Genomic DNA, 21,501 nt, shown 5'->3' on the forward strand with positions numbered 1-21,501 from the left:
TGAGTCACTTGAAAAAAATTATGAATATTTTGATGAGAATTTTTTAGAACTCAAATGAGAATCTTTAAGTTTCAAAATAAGAATCTTTAAGGAGTGAAACCCTAAAGTTCGTCGAATGTGAATCTTCGAACTAGAATGAAAAGTTTTGAACTTTTGGATGTGAATCTCCAAAATACAAAGCTGTAAATTTTGAATATGAATCTCTAAATTTTTAAATGAGAACTTTTGAACTTAGATGTGAAACTCTAAGTTTTATTGCTGAGCCTTTGAACTTAAATGAGAAGCTTTGAATTTTTGGATGTGAATCCTAAGCTTGTCAAATGCAAACCTTTAAAAAGCCTTGACCTTTTGGATGTAAGCCTCCAAAATTCAAATGAGGATCTTTGATGCGAGTTGCAAATGCAAATCTTGAGAACTTGCAAATTTGAACGAAACTGAAATTTTAAGAATCAAATTTCAGTAAATTCTTACGAAGTTGGAAGGTTCTTGCGAATCTAAACATATGAATGTTGAACTCAAATTGTGAATCTTTGAGTTTTCATTACAAAATTCCTTCAATCACGATCCATAATTCCTTTGGACATGATTGTTAATGAGCAATTTATTTTTCAAAAGTTTTGTTGCCTCTATTTATAAGAGCAATTTGCTTTTCAAAGTTGTAGTGCCTCTGATTAAAGGAGCCATTTATTTTTCAAAAGTCGTTAAGCCTCTGCTTAGAGAAGCTTTGATCAAAATTTTAAAAAAAATAAAAAAAATTACCTCTGTTTAAAGGAGCTTTGTTTATTTTTCAAAAGTTGTTGAGCCTCTGATTAGAGGAGCCATTTATTTTTCAAAAGTCATTGAGCCTCTGATTAGATGAGTCATTTATTTTTCAAAGTCGTTGGAGCTATTTATTTTTCAAAGTCGTTGAGCCTCTGATTAAAGAAGCCGTTTATTTTTCAAAGTCGTTGAGCCTCTGATTAGAGAAGCTTTATTCATTTTCAAAGTCGTTGAGCCTCTAATTAAAGGAGCATTATTTATGTTTTTCAAAAGTTATTGAGCCTCTGCTTAGAAGAGCTTTGATCAAATCTTAAACACAAAAAAAAATGAAAGAAAAAAAAAGGTTGAGTTGAGTATTGAATGGATGTCTATGTCTTTACGCAATTTTTGTTTCACAAAAAATGTGCAAAGAGTGACAGCTGTAGATACCCAATTTGGTCCAGGCCCGGATCAATTGGGCCTAATTCAAATGGGTTGGTCCACTTTGTTTTTTTATTTTATTTTGTATTTTATATTTTATATTTTATTTTATATTATATATATGTTTTTTCTTTATCTTTTATGTATTTATCATTTATTTATTGTTACTATTTATTAATGTATGTTTTTATCTGTTAATATATTTATATATTTATCTATTTATATGTTATTATTTATCTATTAATTATTGTTTATCTATTAATTAATTTATTATCTTTTTTATATTATTTATTTATCTATTTTTTTTCTTCAATTTTTTTGATTATCTGATTGGGATTAGGATTAGGAACAGCTGAAATTCTGATGTGAATCTGGGGCTGGCAGAGTTGGGATTGGATTCAAAGATTGAATCTAAATCCCAAGGGAAATTGGGATTAATCATAAACTCTTATGATCAATCCCTATAAATAGGTACTGAAACAGAGAGAAAAGAACACAGAGAGAAGATTTAAAAGCTGAAAAAAAGTTTAGAGGCATTAGAATAGCTCTAGGAATCGGTGAAAATTTTTTGGAGATATTTCTACGAATTTTTTTTTTGGAAATTTTTGAAAAATTTTCAAAGTCCGATTGAATTTTTCGACAAAGACTAGGGATGGCAAAACTCGCCCCGAACCCGACCCGACTTTATGCTTTAGCATACCCAAACCAGACTCTACCTGATTTTTTTTATACCCGACCCGACCCACACTATGTAAACCATACCCGACCCGATCCGAAATTAATAAAATATTATTTTTTAAAATATAAAATATTATTTTTTAAAAATATAAATATTTAAAAATATCATTATATAAATATATATATACATAAATAATTAAATAATTAATTAAAAAATAATTTTTTATATAATGTCGGGTCGGGTCAGGTCGAGTTTTAGGTATACCCGAACCCGACCCGACCTTGATTATTCCATAACTATACCCATTCGACCCGACCCAAAAATAAAAATTAAAAAAAAAAACCCGACCCCATAAGGTCGGGTCGGGCCGAAACCCGTTGGGGACGGGGTTGATTGCCGTCCCTAACGAAGACTGAATTTTTCGGTGACTATTTTGATCAAGTTTGAATTTTTCAACCAATTTCCTAGTTTTCAGCAACCATTCTCAGAAACCGATTAGTTTTTCGATGAACTTCCGGTGAAAAATCCAGATTTCAACGAAAATTTTCAGAATTTGACGGGCATTCAACCGGATTTCTTCGAGTTTTTAGAGAGAAGGGAGAGAAGATGAAGGAACAAAGAGAGAGGAAAAGAGGGTTCTGCTGAAAAAACGAAGGAACCAGCTTTATATACCCTCTCAAAACGACGTCGTTTCTGCGTTAAGTAACCTAGAGGATCCGCGTGTTTTGCCAAGATCCGACCTGCTTTCGACTCGAGTGCGAGCCATTTCCTAAGCCAAGCCAAGCTGAGCCGTTAACCGAGCCGTTTCCAGGTTTTTTTTCATTTTATTTATTTATTTATTATTATTATTATTATTTATTGATTAAATTATATTTGTTTAATACTTTTATTTTATTTTCCTTTATTTTTATTTTTATTTTTTTCTTTATTTTATTATTTTATTGTCTTTAAATAAAATTCAAAAAAATATATTTTTGAGGAAAAGTTGAAAGTATCAATTTTTCTTGAAATTAAAGTTTCCAAAAAATGAATTTTTTGAGAAAAAATTGAAAGTATCAATTTTCTTTAGAAACAATTTTTTAAAAGTGAATTTTTGATGAAAAGTTAAAAGTATCAATTTTTCTCGAAATTAAAATTTCTAAAAAGTATTTTGAGAAAAAGTTGAAAGTATCAATTTTTTCTATATAAAAGCAATCATTTTTTTCTTCTTTTTTATTTTCTTGAATTTTTTTAATGTTAAATAATCCGACGAAGGAGTCTCTGCAAGTGAAACAGTAGTTTTCTTATATACTCTTGAGATAAGGAAATTTTTTCAATTTTCTGCTAAAAGTATTAGAGTCAATTGAGAATAATTTTTAATAATTAATTACTTAATAAATTTTTAAGGCTTATTGGATAACACAAAATTAAGCTGGTATCATTTTTTGATGGGTGTTGTGAGGGTGCTATAACTTTCCTCACATGTAACTGAACTCTTGAATCCTGTTATGATTAGTAGACCCAAACTTACTCTTTTAGAGACCTTTAAACTTAGGTGTTCCCTGAAAAGATAAATTCTTTAGGTGGCCAATGTCACCTAAATAAAAAAAGATTAGTGACAATTCTTTCAAACCAATATCTAATGATAGATCCTTAGATCTAGACGTTATGACAGGTAATACCTTGTATGTAACTGTCAAGACATATTTTCCAATATGTAGGAGAAACTAGAAAGTGTCTGAAATCCCAAACACAAAAATCTTCCCTCAGCTCTCTGGTCCTTGTCCTTAAATTAATAAAGCATAGAAATTTAAAGACTTTTAGAAGTTTCCTCTCGGAAATCGTTCATCACCCTCTTTGTTTCCTTCAAAGCTTGAAACCTATAGCTTCTCATAAACTTGAAAAAAAGTTTAAGGCTCTATACCGTGTGACGGGAGGAAATCCAATAATGGATCTGGGATTGGTTTATGCATGACAGATTAAACTTCTTGAAATTTTAAGTTCATGTTACGTAATCAAGTTTACTGTAAATGAGACCCTTATTTTGATTGTACAGAATTGGAATGATGATATGTACCTGTCTTTTTGACGTTTCTGCCCAAGTACTAAGAATAGCATTATTTAGTAAAATATACCATCGGAGACGTTCTGGGAAACTTCACATAATTTGCGTGATCTAGCTTGAAGCTGAAGCAAGCGAACCTGCAAATCCCTAACAGGTTCCTCACTGTGTCTGTTTCCCTTTTATTAGAATTGGAATTTGACTGCTATAAACCTCCCTCTTCCAAGAACAAAAAGAAATAGAAAGAGTATTTGATTAACGATCATTTTTTGCACAGAAAGAATGATTACACGCGGAATATACATTAATTTATATGTTAGAATGTTTTATGCTCAGATTTCTTCTGAATGAATGGTCCAGCTGATAAAGTATGATGATTTGAAAATTGACAAATCAAGAGATACGAGTCGGATACTTGTTGCTTCGTTGGGGTCTCAAGCTCCTGAATAAGCTGGCCATGGAAGTTGGCAAAATGTACTGGAAGCTTAATTTAATTGATGTCCTGACCGGTAAAGTTGTCATGTTAGTCTTAAAGTGGAAGCACTAAAGGAGCCCCACCATACAACATCAAGACCCTTTCCGTCTTCTTTCTGAACCTGATGGTATAACCAGCACGTGGCTTGCTCACAGCTCCTGGTCCTTGCTATAGTAGAACTTTGTTCGAGTTTCACTCTGCTAGATTGGGAGAAGCATCACATTTTTTTGCGGTGAAGGATTTATGATTTATCCATTACATTTCCTCTCCGGATCGGTTCAAACAGATGAGGATAAGATTTGCCATCATTGAGATCGTACATTTAAATGAACATCAACAAAAACATCACTTAGATGACTGAAATCTAAGAGCACTTACCGTCGAGGCTAACTAGATAAGAAACTTCTATCCTTATGCATTTCTAGTTGTTTACTACTGGATTGACTGTGTGACCGACACTTTGAAGATTAGGATAAGGTAAGTGAGTTTTGGAAGCAAAGCCATAATTGTTTCAATTGAGAAAGTCCTGAATGAAGCCTTGAAATCTTGACGGGTGTTGGTCCAAAGATAAAAATAAAAATAAAAAAAAGTGGAGAAAATTAAAGTTTGAAAGTAGGGTTATCTGATTGGACTAGAGTCCTTCAAAGTCATCCTCTTCTCCAAAGCTGTATCCCCATTTGGGGAACCAACCACTGAAAAACCTGTCCTTTGAAAACTTGCAACATGGCGTGTACGGCAACCATGGTCTCTTTTATTTAAATTGTGAGATCAAGGAAGAAAGTTATGTAATCTGATATGATGTTATTTGACTTTGGCCACATAATAAGAGATAACATTAAAGCAAAACCTGTTGAAAAGGTTGTGATTTACAAACGTGTTTCTAAAACAAAAACTACAAGTCAAAGCAGTGAAAAGGGTCAGTATTTCAGCAATTGGTTCATTGCACAAACCCTTTTTAAGTATAACCAAAGCAGTAGCCTAGAGGGATTGACTTGTCAGTTATATTTCCAGAGTGGTTCTCTAACATTTTCTTTCAATCTAAAATAAAAGATCTCCATTAAAACTTCATTTACTAGGTGACTGGTGGGGCAGATTATTTCATTTGGTGTCCAACTTACTTTTGGAGGTTTGTAAGCTGATTTAATTTCTATAAGAAAGAAAAGGGCAGTTAATGATGCTGATGCATGTACTTTTGTTCATCTTTAGGAAAGATGCTCGTAGCTGGCAATGGACCAACAAAAGGAAAATGGGGCAGGCTGTTATAATTAAGGCAGCAAAGGGACAAGAAAGTTGTCTTTGTTTGTACAGTATCAATGTGTAATGAATGGAAACAATTAGGCTTAAGCTTTTGCCAATTCAATTGGCCTGCACTCTCTTCTTTTTCTCTTTATCCTTATCTCCGTTTATCAACAAGAAGAAAATTTTCCTCCTTTTTTTGCAAGTTTCTTTTCCTACAAAACAGGTATGTTTCTTCATATCTTTCACTTTTTGGATTAAAAAAAGAATCATGTAGTTGACCCTTTTTATTTATATATAAAAGGGGTTGTTTTGAAAAGACCAATTTAATGTGGCCTGGAATCTTGAGCACAGCAACATGTTATTCCAATTTCCTCTTTAATAATGATCTCTGTTGCAAAATGTTAGAATCATGAAGGTTAGTCTTTATCTGTCAACACTTTTCTGTTTCAACAAAATTAAGGGCTGTATAAGGCAAAATACAAAAAAAAAGGGAAAAAGAAAAGGATGGGGTGCAAATTTCAGGGGAAATGCGAAATAGAAGGAAATATAGAAAAAATTATATAAAAATATTGACACATTAATCTTTTTGAAAAAAGAATTTAGGGTTCTTTGAATAAAATTTATGGCATACAGTAAAACAAAGAGAGTTTATATTTACATACAATACTACCTTTTTTTTTTTTCCAATTTTTCTTCTTTTCCTGAAATTTCCATTAACCAATCATTGATTAAGTATATCATGTGTAATATATTGTTGTTTTATACGAGTGAGAACTGTGAGATGTTTATCAATTACATTTTAGTTAAGTTTTAATTTCAGGAAGAAATTTTGTTTTAATATCATTTATATATAAAACTACGAATTCTAAAAGTATTAATAGTTTTCGATTTAAATATTTTTATAAATTTTTAAATTAACAATTTTATCTTTAAATATATAATTTTTTTATATTTATTTAAGTTAATTTAAATAAACTAAAATTAAAAATAGAGTTTATGTGAAATTAAACTATTTAAAATTTTAAAATTTTAATTTCAAAATGTTAAAACTGATTGGTAAAAATATTTTTAGTAAATGTTTTTATAAATTTTAATTTAAATGAATTTTTTTATTATTAAACTCTTTCTTTTATAATTAGACTAAAAAATTGTTAAAAATGATTGACTAAAATACCTTTCATGAAACTTTAATTTAAAAAATGTTACAAGTTATTTTTTTATAAAATTTAATTTAAATTATTTTTTGATTGTTTAACTATTTTTTTTATAAATTTTTTATAATTAGTAATTTTTTATAAAATTTAATTTAAATCATTTTTTTATAATTAGTAATTTTTTACAAATTTTAATTTAACTAATTTTTTTATTATTTAACTCTTTTTTTATAGTAAAATGTTTTTTTACATCAAATGAAAATAAGAATAGAACGAGATCAAAACTTAGTACGTATAGGAATAAAATAATTATATAAAGTTTGTTTATTTAATTTTTGTAAAAGCAATTGTTTATGTAGTTTATGTTGATAAATAAATTCATTAAAAATAATTATAATTAAGTCATTAAAGCATTTTTTTTATTTTTTGCCTTTCAATTTTTTAATATATTAATTACATATGTATGTTAATTATTTTATTATTTATATATTTTATGAGTTAATCATTTGATCATTAATAATATAATTAAATATTTTTAATCCTTTGAAATAATTTTTAACATATCATTCTTGTAGTTTAATCTAACCTCTATAACTAATTTTTTTCTTATATTTTTTACCTCTAGAATTTTATAATTGTTATTCTCATAAACAAAAATTAATATCAAATCAAATGCAAATTAATTGCATTCTCTCTACCAACAATTAACATTATATGATTTATTGAATCCTTTAATTTCACTTTACACCTATACAATTAGATGATTTAGGAGGAGGTAAAGCTACCATTAGCTTAGGATTGGGTCTCATCAAATTATCATAACAATTATTCATCTTGATTGAAATAATAACTTATTTTATTTTCTCTTAACTTTTATCTTAATATGCATACATATAATATTTTTTTGGTTACATCAGACGTGCAAAGCCTTAGTACAAGTAAGGGAGAGTGGGAAGGCCTAGCTCGAAACCAAACCCTTGATGTCCCTTCAAACACCTTTAGCTACTAGGGCAAAGGCTTTGAGACATATATATATATATATAATTAATTTATATCTTAAGGTTATTTAATTTTTCTCAATTATATTAAATTTACTCACTTTTTTTTTGTCATCTAAGTGGTTGAACAACCTAACATGAATTATATAAGTAAAAAATTATCAAGTGAAGTAAAATTAATTATTTTTTGTGAATTCTTTCAAGATGTGTCAAAATTTATTGGATCTATCTTTTGAATATGTTTATGCAAAAATTACATTCAGTCATGAAAATTATGTTGTTAATACTAAAAATGAAATTATTATCAATAGTATAAGTATTACGTAATAAATTTGTTATTCTCAGAATTAGAATTTTCTTTTAAAAAAATGATAAGTACCAAGGTGAGGAATTTATTTTATTTCGTTTTATTTTTTAAAATTATGTAATATAATATTTTTATTTAATAAAATTTTATGTATAATAAAATTTCAAATGAAAGAAAAATTAAGCTTTCAATAGATAGGATGTACAATTATATTCAATTGATGAGAGTACCAATAGAAGATTATTTTATGCAAAAATGTGAGACGAAAGATTGCTTAGTTATACATAACTCTATTTTCTTCATATAATAAAGAAAATTAGTACTATATATGTTTCAATGAAAAATATAAAAATTTATTAACTTCAAATTTCTTTAAGATTAATATGAAACTTTTTTATTTGGAGAAACATTGTATACTCATTCATTTCTCTTTTATATCAATTGAAAAAAATTCATTGTTGTATCAAAATTTTTAAGGTTGACATATTAAGTAATATTTATTCCAAAAAAATTGAAATTCATCAAGTTAATTATCATTTTACATCTAAAATAAAAATTTTATAAACTATAATTTAACTAAACTTAAAAATAATTTTAAAGTATTTATTAGCAAAATTTTATTTGATAAATATTTATTTAATTGTGTATTTAGTATTTCAGTCATTTTTTAATTTGACTTTTTATAATTTTGAGTTGAATTTTAGACTTAGGATTAGTGACAAATTAGATTAAGTCAAGTTTTATCATTTACTTCTATTCATAGTGTATTCAACTATTCACTTATGTATTTAACCAAATTTGATCAATAATTGATGCATCTTCTCTTTGTTTGAGAAGCTGGATTCAAATCGTCCAAAATTCAAATAAAAAAATATATACTCAATTACTTATAATTGTAATTTCACTTTAGAAAATACTCATAAAATTAATTAACTAATTCAATCATAAAGACAACAAAAATAAAATATTAACTATTAAGAGAACAAAATTTAAATTAAAAAACTTTTAAATTATGGAATATGAATAACTAATGTTAGATTTTGATTGGATTGCTATTTCAATTCATATTTTTATCATGTTCACTCATTTCAGGTTTTAAATAACTGTTAAGTTGTTAACTTTTTTAAATCAATTGAAATTGAATCAAGTTAGTTCATTTTTTATAATTATGTGTATTGTATTATATTTAATTTAATTAAGATTTAAAATGAGTAAAAATTTTATTTATACTCAATTTGAATTGATTAATCTATGTTATTTTAGCTATACTTTTATGGCACTGATAATAACACAACACAATGAAAATTTAAGTGCAAAAGTGATAAGATACTAATGATAATTTTAGAAGAAAATCCATGTGCCTAAGTTTTGTAGAGATTAAAGGATATTTCTTTTTTTAGAATTTTAAAATTTGTATTGCAGAAAATGTTAATCTAAATTAACAAATTTATTATCGTTCATTTGTTAACCAAGTTGTTGCTATAAATGTTGAGAGAAATGATTTAAACAATTTATTTGAAAGAAATCATATCATAGTTCAAACTTATTCATAAAGACAACATAGAGCTAAACTTTATTTGTGTTGTTATGACTCATTACAATATTTTTTACTCTTTATAAATGAAAAAGTTGATTAGTATCAAAATATCAAAAAAGTCAATTTCAATGATGGGAATAAAAATAAACCAACAATTAAAAATATACCATACTTTTATTTAGTAGAAGAAATTTTTTTATGAAAATTACAAAAATATTTTTTACTTTTTTCAAATGAAGAAGTTGATCGGTATCAAAATATTAAAAAAGTTATTTTTAATAATGGTAATAAAAATGAAGCAACAATTAAAAATATACTAACTTTTTGTGTAATAGAATAAATTTTTTTATGGAGAATAAATTGTGAATTTATTATTTTTTAAAATTATTTTTTGTTTAATTTTTATAAAATTTATTTAGTAAATTTGTTCTCATTACTTTTATTATATATATATATATATATATAACAAAAAATTTACCCAAAATTGTATACTTAAAAACATAAACATAAACTAAAGTTTATTACTTCCATTAGTGATAGAACACTTCAAAAATTTCAATCTTTTATATGCAATTGTACTTTACTAACATGTATAAAAATACAAACACTAATAATTCAATTCAATCATAAATGAAAATTTTCTTAATATGTACTATTTTACCATTAACTAAAAATTTTGAAGAATATTTTAAAAATATTGACCTAATATATTATATATTTATTAAATTTAATTTTAATACTTGCATTAGCATAAAAAGTTATGATTTTAACTTATTATTATGTGTGAAATTATGAATAGTAAATTTAGAACATTTACTCATGCTTTTCAAGTCATTTAAGCTTGAAATTTTTTTCTTTCTTTATTTACCTTACAAATTACATCATTTAACATACATTGTGATTAATTTTTTTTTGGATATACGCAAATCAATAATAACATATTAGTAGATAATTAATAACTTAGTAATTAATCATTAAAAATTTAAATGTAATCAGTATAACTTAGTAGTAATCATCGATAATTTAGTAGTAAATTAGTGATAACTTAATAGTAAATTAATGATAATTTAATAGTAAATAATTGATAACTTTTTAGTAAATCAATAATAATATAATAATATATGCATAATATCTTAATAGTAAATCAATTATAATATAGTTATAAATACATAATAACATAGTAATAAATTAAAGATAATTTTAAAAAAATAAGCGATAATTTAGTAGTTACTTATGATAAATTAATAATAAATTAATAATAACTTAATAATAAATTAATAATATCCTAATAGTAAATTAGTAATAATTTAATAATAAATTAATTTTAGTTTAATAGTAATTAATTGACAATAGTAAATCATAAAAAACTTAGTAGTAAATCAATAATAAATTAATAGTAAATAATTGATAATTTATTAGTTAATCATTGAAAACTTAAAAGTAAATCTGTATAACTTAGTAGTAAATCATCGATAACATAATAGTTAATGAGTGATAACTTAATAATAAATTATGTATAATTTAATATAAATTTGTCATAACTTGGTAATGAATAAAAAATAATTTAGTGGTAAATTAGTGATAATTTTGTAGTAAATAATCCAAAATTAAGCAGTAAATCAATAATAGCATAATAGTAAATATATAAAAATATAATAGTAAATATTTGATAAGTTAGTAGTAAATTAATAACTTAGCAGTAAATCACTAATAACATAATAGTAAATTACTAATAATTTAGTTGTAAATCAATAATAATTTAATAATAATTTAGTTAATCATTGATAAATTTTTAGTAAATCATCATCGGTAAATTAGTAGTAAATTAATTATAACTTTATATTAATCATCAATAGCTTAGTGGTGAATTACCAATAATTTAATAGAAATTATTTATAATTTATTGATAAATCGTTCATAACTTAATGATAAATTATTCATAAATTAAAAGTAAATAATTGATAATTTAATAATAAATCATTGATAACTTAGTAGTAAATAACTAATAACTTAATTGTCAATCATTAATAACTTTTTATACTTGAAGTTGTCAATGATTGAACCCTGATTACTAATAGAAGTGAAATCAAAACTTTCATTTTGATGATTATGATAAACCTACCATGAACCTATTTAATAAAAAAATTAGTGACAATATTTAAAACTTGAATAAAATAAGAACATTATCGTATAAAAAGAAAATTATTTCAGATATTATTAGTGGACTTTTTAAGTTTCATGTATCATAATTGTTAATGAATAAGAACATATTAGTAAATCAACGATACGTTAATAAAAACAAGTGACAACTTAGTAGTTAATAATTGATTACTTAATAATAAATCAATGATAACTTAATAGTAAATTAGTGATAATTTAATAGTAAATTAGTGATAATTAGTAGCAATGAATCGATAAATTTGGTAATAAGTTATAAATAATTTAGTAGTAATAATGATAATTTAATACTTAATCATAAAAACTTAAAAGTAAATTAATATAACTTAGTAGTAGTTAATATTGATAACTTACTAGTTAAATAACTCAATAGTAAATTATGAATAATTTAATATAAATTTGTGATAACTTGATAATGAATCTTGATTAATTTATTAATAAATCCATGATACTTTTTAGTAAATAATAAAAAACTAAATAGTAAATCAATGATAGTATAATAGTAAATCATTGATAATTTAAATGTAAAATTTTTATAGCTTAGTAGTAAATCACTAATAATTTAGTTGTAAAGTAATGATAATTTAGTAGTAAATTAGTTAATCATTGATAACTTTGTAATAAATTACCGATAAATTAACAGTAAATTAGTTATAACTTTATAAGAAATTATCAGTAACTTAGTAATAAATCATCAATAATTTAATAGTAAATAATTTATAACTTAGTAGTAAATCATTTATAAAGTAGTAGTAAATTAATGTTAATTTAGTAATAAAATCATTGATAATTTAGAGTATATTATTAATAACTTAGTATTAAATCGTTGATAATATAATAATAAATCAATAATAATTTAATTGTCAATCATTGATATATTTTTTTATACTTAAAGTTGTTAATAATTAAATCTTTGTTACTAGTAAAAATGAAGTTAGAAATTTCATATTGGGAGACTAGGATAAACTTACCACAAAACCTATTTAATAAAAAAAATTAGTAAGAAAATTCTAAATTTGAATGAAACAATAATGTTATTATATAAAAAAAATTATCTTATGTTAGAATTAAACTCGTGCTTTTATATGGGAACCTAATGTTAAATAAATGATGACATAAATTTTATAAATAATTACTAAAAGTATATAACAAGTTATTAGAAAGTTAATTACAAAAATTATATAAAGAGATTACTAAAATTTTATCAATGATTACCAAAATTATATGATAAGTTACCAAACTAATATTAAACGTTACCAAAATTATATTAAATGTTACCAAAATTTTATCAATAGTTATTAAAATTAAAATTATATAAAAAATTCAAAATTTACTTATATTATACCAAAATTAAATCATTAATATTTAATAAAAAAATTAGTGACAATATTTAAAACTTGAATAAAATAATAACATTATTGTATAAAAGGAAAATTATTTCAGATATTATTAGTGGACTTTTTAAGTTTCATGTATCATAATTGTTAATGAATAAGAACATATTAGTAAATCAACAATACGTTAATAAAAAATAAGTGATAACTTAATAGTTAATAATTGATTACTTAATAATAAATCAATGATAACTTAATAGTAAATTAGTGATAATTTAATAGTAAATTAGTGATAATTTAATAGTAAATTAGTTTCATTTTAGTAGTAATTAATCGATAAATTTGGTAATAAGTTATAAATAATTTAGTAGTAATAATGATAATTTAATATTTAATCATAAAAACTTAAAAGTAAATTAATATAACTTAGTAGTAGTTAATCATTGATAACTTACTAGTTAAATAACTCAATAGTAAATTATGAATAATTTAATATAAATTTGTGATAATTTGATAATGAATCTTGATTAATTTATTAATAAATCCATGATACTTTTTAGTAAATAATAAAAAACTAAATAGTAAATCAATGATAGTATAATAGTAAATTAATGATAATTTAAATGTAAATTTTTTATAGCTTAGTAGTAAATTATTAATAATTTAGTTGTAAATTAATGATAATTTAGTAGTAAATTAATTAATCATTGATAACTTTGTAATAAATTACCGATAAATTAACAGTAAATTAGTTAATCATTGATAACTTTATTACTAGAAAAAAATGAAGTTAGAAATTTCATATTGGGAGATTAGGATAAACTTATCACAAACCTATTTAATAAAAAAATTTAGTAAGAAAATTTTAAATTTAAATGAAACAATAATGTTATTATATAAAAAAAATTATTTTATGTTAGAATTAAACTCGTGCTTTTATATGGGAACCTATTGTTAAATAAATGATGATATAAATTTTATAAATAATTATTAAAAGTATATAACAAGTTATTAGAAAGTTAATTACAAAAATTATATAAAGAGATTACTAAAATATTATAAATGGTTACCAAAATTATATGATAAGTTACCAAACTAATATTAAACGTTACCAAAATTATATTAAATGTTACCAAAATTTTATCAATAGTTATTAAAATTAAAATTATATAAAAAATCAAAATTTACTTATATTATACCAAAATTAAATTATTAATATTTATAATAATTATTATTGTATAAACAATTTATTTATTAAAATAATTTTAAAAAAAATAAAAGTGTCAAAAACTAGTAGATAAAGAGGTAATTACCACAAATGTTTACATTGATTTGAAAGAATATGGAGTTACTGATAAGCAAAATCTGTTCCATTTTGTTGGTTCCAAAAAGACAATGTCACATAAAAAAGTTTAACAATTGAATCCAAAAGGCAAGAGAAATTGCTGACAAGGGTTTTTACCATATTTTTTTCCCTGTGACTTGCAACTACATTCATATCCGCTATTCTCAATCCAAAAAAAAAAAAAAAAATCGAGTTGAAAATGACAGAATATGGATATTTCTTTGAATGGATACATGAAAAAAGGAGTCTCATCAACTACCATATATCTTAGCATAAGATGCCATATTCTTTAGGACTAGAATATCAAACTTTTGAGAGATATTCTTCCTGAGAAATGAAATTAGTATCCATACAATGATCATATAAAATACAGACACAATATCCCCCATATTTTATCCTTTCATATGATAAATGATTTTTTGTTTTTTACTTTTATTAATAAACAAATTTCTTCATTGATAAATAATTTGTCTTTTTTTGCAATCATTTTATTAAATATTAGCGATTATTTGAATATATAAACATAAGATTGCTATCATCACCCCAAAGTTGAAATTTTAATTTCTTATTTCATTAATTTTGTTAGTCACCTAGCCTATGTATAAGTGATCAAGTGGTGGTAAACATTGCAAACATTTAAAAGAGAGGGGGCAAAAATTAGAAAAATAAAAGAAGAGGTTGCCAATTGAGGTAAGTGGGAAAGAACAAGGGTAAATGACTCATTTGAAGTTATTACACAGCTGAAGACCAATCGAAGTACCTTAGTACTTTGTCTTTGAAATCCTGTTGGATTTCATTCTATTAAATAACAAAAGAAAGTAAAAAATAAAAACCCAAGGCTTAATTAATTCCAAATCTCCCCCACTCTTAATTTTCTCCTCATAATCCAACAAATCTTCAACCAAAGAGGGCCCCACCCAGTTTGCCCTTTTTCCTTCTTTCCCTGTCTTCCCCACCCCCCCCCCCCCTCTTTTTTTTTTTTTGTTTTTTCAAGTTTTGTTTCTTTAGTTTCTTGCAGCTCTCTCTCATGCAGCTTTGACTGAGGAAAAAGAAGCAGAGCTGAAGTTATTATGTTTGATGCTTAAAGTTCAATATTTGATTATTTTCATTGAGGGTTTTACATTACTCAAATATCCATCAAAATCTGTGCTTTCTTTTTTTCTCCAGCTTAAACCCACTTCAAGACAGAGGTATGCTTTCAATGTTAAAAACATGCTTCCTCTATATGTTTAAATGTTGATTTCTCAATATATTTTTTTGTCTTTTTTGTTTAATATTTTGGTGGGTTTTTTCATTACATAAAGTGGTGGTCTTGCTTTGAATTGGATTTAAGCACTGGAAATTGGGAAAAACTCCTGCTTTTATGTGAATTTTCTTTTTAGGTTTTGTTAGTTTATGAGTGTGGAGTAGTTTTTGAATTATGTTTCTAGTGGATTGAAGAAAAACCTTTTTCTTTTTCTTGGTTCAGTAAATGGAATTTTGGATGTTATGGTAGCTCTGTTAAACTTAGCTTTTGATGTTGTTGGACTTCAAACTCTTATCAAGCTTTCTTCAGCTACTAAATGAACGGTGAAAGATTTTCGTCACTGAAGTTTAGGAATTCTCTATCAGTACTGTCTCTTTCACTCTCTTAAGAAACAATGGAGGTGCGTATTAGACATTTAGACTTTACACTTTTATCAAGCTTCTTCACAACCAAACAAACTATGAAAACATTTTCATATAAAAATTCAGTATTAATTTCTGGAGATATCGAGAGAGATCCGATCTTTTATTTAATATTATTTTTTGTTGGAAAGTTAATCTAAGGTTTCCTTAGACTATTTGGGAAAAAGTCAATATAGAAAATGCCATGTAATGCGTAAAAAATAATATATTTTCTGAAATGATGTTTGTGTGTTCTTCCGTAGGCATTAGTCAAAAGCCTTTAGTTTATACTGAATTTTTTAAAATCTTATATTTTATTTCTATTTTTTTTTAAATTGGAAATTTTGTGTTTCTGGGGAAAAAAGGTCAAGCTCCATGGCATTGGTGAACAAATAATTTTCAGCAGTGCATGTGTTTGTCTGTGTTCCGCAGGTATTGACATCAATCAAAAGCCTTTCACTTGCTATGAAAAATTGTAAAAATCTGATCTTTTATCTTTTTGGTCATCATCTAGATGTCCGGGCTTCCTTAGATTATGGAAAAAAGTCAACACCGACAAAGTTGCAAGCTTAAGTTTTTTCACGCAATCACTGTTGTACTTATGAACAGATCTTACCTGAGCAGTTTTTATTATGCTCTATTAAATTCAGGTCAGATGGCCACAACCTCCGTGAGATGTCTTATCAACAGTATCTCTCGATTCATTCATCTGGTGTCATGCCAGACAATAAAAGGTGTTCCCATTGAAAAGGAATACAGGAAAATTGTTGTTGTGTTAAAACTTTTAAAACCACTGCTTGATGATGTTGTTGATTGCGAGATACCGTCAGATGAAGTTCTATTTAAAGACTGTGAAGAGCTAGACATGCTTGTTAATGAGGCTCGAGAATTCTTGGAGAACTGGTGTCCTACAATGAGCAAAATCCACCGGGTAAGTTTAATTTTAATCTTTACTGAATACATTTTCCCTTGATAAAATGATACCTGAAAGAAAAAAAAAGGGTAGTGCTGGAAATAAGGATTCCCTTTCCAGTTGATTTGTCTTTGTTTTTTGGTTCTTATTTTGGTTGCATTGCTTCAAATGCTATCTGTTCTAACATCAGTGTTCTATGAGCATATTCTAATTTTTAGTCAGGATTTTTTTTCTATTATTCATGTTTGAAAAACCAGTTTCCATCAATTTGGTCCAATTTGGGTGCTGTTTTGGATAGGACATAGGAGCCAAATAGTACCCACCATCGATTTGAGATATGTATTGATTAAACCATTGATAGGATGGATGCCCTGTCTCCTGAATGCCTAGCACAATGAGTACAAGGACCTAAAAATTTGCCTTCTGAATGAGATTCTGTGAAGTTTCGGTTAATTTGTAGAATATTATAGTTTATAGTAGAAAACTTTAATGATATGACTGCAAATGTAACCCAGTTTGTTATAGATTGCCAGAAAATCTATTTCTTGCAGATATAACACATCATATTTAAAGATAACAAGGATGGTGCCAACTAGGTATTAAAGTATAATAGTTTGTAGAAGAACACTTGTCTCATAAAATAGCTAATCCAGTTTATTATAGATTGCAAGAAAGTGCATTTCTTTCCTCATGCTTTTCCTGCAATCAAATGTAGTATTTAGTAAAATGAATAAGGAACTTGCCGGCTATGCTAATTGGTAAAGTTCTTTGATGTTATACTAAGGACCTTAGATCATGATGCCATTATGGGGGGATTGGGTGGTGCGGGGAATGGAAGGGGAGGCCTTCCCCTATTTTATCACCCAAAAGAGAAAGAAGCTTGAATATTGGATGTTGTGTTGTGTTATGCATACCTTTCCTTCCTGAGTAAAAGAAATAGGATTTTCAGGCCTCTACTACTATCATATTTCAATTATCTTTTAATATTTTAAAAACATGTACAGGTTCTCCAGTGTGAGCCTTTTCTGATAAAAATGCAAAGCTCTTCACTTGAGATATGTCACATATTGTATAGATTGTTGCAGTCATCACCGTCCACTTCAAGTATAACCAGTGTAGAGGTATGAGAAAATCAAATTTGTTTCTTCAGTCTATGTTTGGATGACAAAAATGCTATTCGTTTTCTTTCTACAAATTTTGTTGTCCTTTTAGAAATTGTTAGGCAGCTGGATGGCAACTCCTATCACTATCTCAGTGCTAGTTGGCTTTGAGTAGCAAGACTAATTGATGTTAACTGTTTCAGCATTGTATGCGGGAAATTGAATGTCTGAAGCAGGAGAGACTATCAGAAAATATAGGAGAGGCATTGAGAAGTGAAAAAGATGATGCTATTCCTTGCACTGATCATCTGATAAAAGTTATCAAATTATTAAACTTGACGTCAAACATGGAATTGCTAAAAGAAACTTTGGCAGTGGAAAAAGAGAGAATAAATGCGGAAGTCAACAACGCAAAAGGGAAATTAGAAATCAATCAGATTGTGGATCTCATCTCCCAAGTACGTGATTGTATGCTTAAAATTGAGCACTTTGAACCCACAAGTGGCATTTTGATACCTCCATACTTCCTTTGCCCCCTGTCGTTGGAACTTATGCTGGATCCTGTTATTGTGGCTTCTGGGCAAACTTATGACAGGGCTTCCATCCAAAAGTGGCTTGATATTGGACTGACCATCTGCCCAAAGACCCGTCAAACGCTCACGCATACAAATCTCATTCCAAATTACACGGTCAAAGCTATGGTAGCAAGTTGGTGTGAGGAAAACAACTTACGCCTTTCGAATAACACTGGGCATGCAAAACTTGTCTCAATCTCTTCTTCTTCAAATCATATATCTTCTGAAGATTTAACCCATGCTGATAGTTTCCACTGCTTTGCAAGCAGTAGTAGTTCCACGTCAAGATCATCTCTAGAAGTTGGAAATGGTTTAGAGAAGCAGAAGATTGACGTCTCATCTAGATTTGGCGGAGAATGCAATAGATGCCAAAGCAGAAAGATTGACAAGTATGACCACCAATCCTCTGATCAGTCATATATTCACAGCAGCACTGAATCAACCTCGAGTGAAATTTCCAGCATTGATCATGTGCCTCCTGCTTTGAATTACTTGTCAAGGAGGTCAAAGAAACATGAAATGAATGAGTTAGCTGAAATTTCATCTGAGGGCCTTGGCACTTTTCCTTCAACAAAAGAATCCGGATTTTCTCCCTGGATAACAGGAAAGCAGTTGCAGGTCTCTGGAACAGAAGTAGAAGAGACGGTCAATGGAAATCATAATTATAACAGAGCATACTCCATTGCATTTTCTGGGTCAGGGTATGATGATTTGACCACAAGTTCCCATGTGAAGAAATTAGTGGATAACCTTAAAAGCCTATCAAATGAAATCCAAACTACAGCTGCTGCAGAATTGCGTCTTCTTGCAAAGTACAACATGGACAATCGTATAATTATATGCCACTGTGGTGCTGTTGCACCATTACTTTCTCTATTGTACTCGGAGGTAAAGCTAACCCAAGAGCATGCTGTTACAACCCTTTTAAACCTCTCAATTAATGAAGATAATAAGGCTATGATTGCAAAATCAGGAGCAATAGAGCCACTAATTCATGTTTTAAAGTCTGGAAATGATGGAGCCAAAGAAAACTCTGCGGCAGCTTTGTTCAGTCTTTCTGCCTTGGAAGAGTACAAGGCAAGCATTGGACGTTCTGGTGCTGTCAAACCCTTGGTGAATCTTCTGGGCTCTGGAACATTGAGAGGAAAAAAAGATGCTGCTGCTGCTTTGTTTAACTTATCAATCTTTCATGAAAATAAGGCTCGTATAGTTCAAGCAGGTGCGGTAAAATACCTTGTCAAGTTAATGGATCCTGATAGTGGGATGGTTGACAAGGCAGTTGCTCTTCTCTCAAACCTGTCTACGATTGGTGAAGGGCGTTTGGCAATTTTACGAGAAGGTGGTATTCCAGTACTAGTTGAAGTTGTTGAATCAGGATCACAGAGGGGTAAGGAAAACGCTGCCTTTTTATTGCTGCAACTATGCCTTAATAGTCCCAAGTTCTGTACCCTGGTTTTGCAAGAAGGGGCTGTGCCACCCCTTATCGCATTGTGTCAGTCTGGCACACCAAGAGCAAAGGAAAAGGTACGCATCTTAATTTTTTCCTCTTCTTCAGTTACGGTGCCACAGTCCTTGCATTGTCTTCTCCTTTCTTTGGGATCTCAATGAAATAAGCGAAATTATGATTATATTCCTTAATTTTCGTGTCATTTCACCAGTAAAGTGATTCTTATTGTAACTAATTAGGAAGGTTAGAAAAATGTGTTATGCTTCCAAAACATGTTGTGGAAAGCAGGGACGTCAGAAAGGCATTAGGTTTTCTTGTAAAGTTCATTAAACCTTAAAATTGGTGTTCGCTTATTAATTGCATGTTTGATTACTGTTTAATCTAAAGAAAATTTTCTGGATGCACATGAGAAAGTACATGATATATGGATTTTTACTGTTGCAGGCACAACAGCTTCTCAGTCACTTCCGAAATCAGAGAGAAGGTGCCAACGGGAAGAGCAAGACATGAAAACTGAAAAATTTTGTCATAATTCCTTTTCTGATCTTTTGATATCCTACTCTATGTAAATTGTTCTCCTTCAATTGGTCCTTTTGGAGCTCTCTTTCATACATTCTTTAGTTCTCCAGCTTTAAGCAATAGCATTGTGAACTCTATTCTTTGTTTCTTTTTAATCCCATTTCTTACAAGGTGGTTGGGGGTGCCGGAGGTAGGGAAATAGGGCTAGCTTCCCAGGAGGTTGTGGGTTGTCTATAATTTGCCACGTAATTTTCCTTAGAACTTAGTTTGCGATGCCCATGGTATTGAGTGTAAGTTTTCATTTTGTTTTCTTGGTTTTGTTTTAATTTATGTAGTAACAGATTTTGTTCCTTAGTTTTGTAGATATGTTGTACATATGCTATAGACTCCTGTGGTCTGCTATAGGATCTTGTTCAAATGATATTTTTGCCATTTGATGTCAAATGTTCCATTTTCTGTGCTTCTGTTAATTTTTGTCGTTTTTATGTGCTTTTATACTTCTTTGACGAAAGCGCTTCATCCTCCCGCCTGGTACTCAACAATATTGTCAACTGGAAAAGAATGGCCATTTGAGTGGTGGATATGCTTCTTAGCCATCTTGTGGCTCCAAGCGTTTGCCGGGGGCTGAAGTAATCGTCTCTCTCTCTCTCTCTCCCGAGTCTCTTTCATATTGGTAATCACCATCAATGAAAATGGGTGGCCACATAAATAATTCTGAAAATATATGAGAAGGCCATGATGGGAATCTTCTGATTTTTAAGTAACATGGCAAGTGAATCAATATCTCCTGTGTGGTTATCTCTATTGAAAAATATTGAATCTGCGCAACTTTTC

General features: G+C 27.6%; 1 protein-coding gene across 5 annotated transcripts; it reads left to right on the forward strand.

The window, feature by feature from the left end:
• Positions 1-15,449: 15,449 nt before the first annotated feature.
• Positions 15,450-21,137, forward strand: LOC111314320 (U-box domain-containing protein 3-like). Of its 5 annotated transcripts, none has more exons than XM_089752627.1 (6): positions 15,450-15,656; positions 15,935-16,112; positions 16,764-17,044; positions 18,031-18,147; positions 18,330-20,225; positions 20,593-21,137. In XM_089752627.1, the coding sequence occupies exons 3-6, from the start codon at positions 16,769-16,771 to the stop codon at positions 20,656-20,658; spliced, it is 2,355 nt and encodes a 784-aa protein (XP_089608753.1). In that variant the 5' UTR covers positions 15,450-15,656; positions 15,935-16,112; positions 16,764-16,768; the 3' UTR covers positions 20,659-21,137. The 5 variants fall into 5 exon arrangements, with proteins under 5 accessions (XP_089608753.1, XP_089608755.1, XP_089608756.1 ...); XM_089752629.1 differs by lacking the exon at positions 15,935-16,112 and adding an exon at positions 16,479-16,545 and having other exon boundaries at positions 16,628-17,044; XM_089752630.1 differs by lacking the exon at positions 15,935-16,112 and adding an exon at positions 16,479-16,545.
• The last annotated feature ends 364 nt before the right edge of the window (positions 21,138-21,501 follow it).

The sequence above is a fragment of the Durio zibethinus genome, chromosome 23 (genome assembly GCF_047325235.1).
Source record: "Durio zibethinus cultivar Kanyao isolate XHJ-2024 chromosome 23, ASM4732523v1, whole genome shotgun sequence".
Taxonomy (NCBI): Eukaryota; Viridiplantae; Streptophyta; class Magnoliopsida; order Malvales; family Malvaceae; genus Durio; species Durio zibethinus.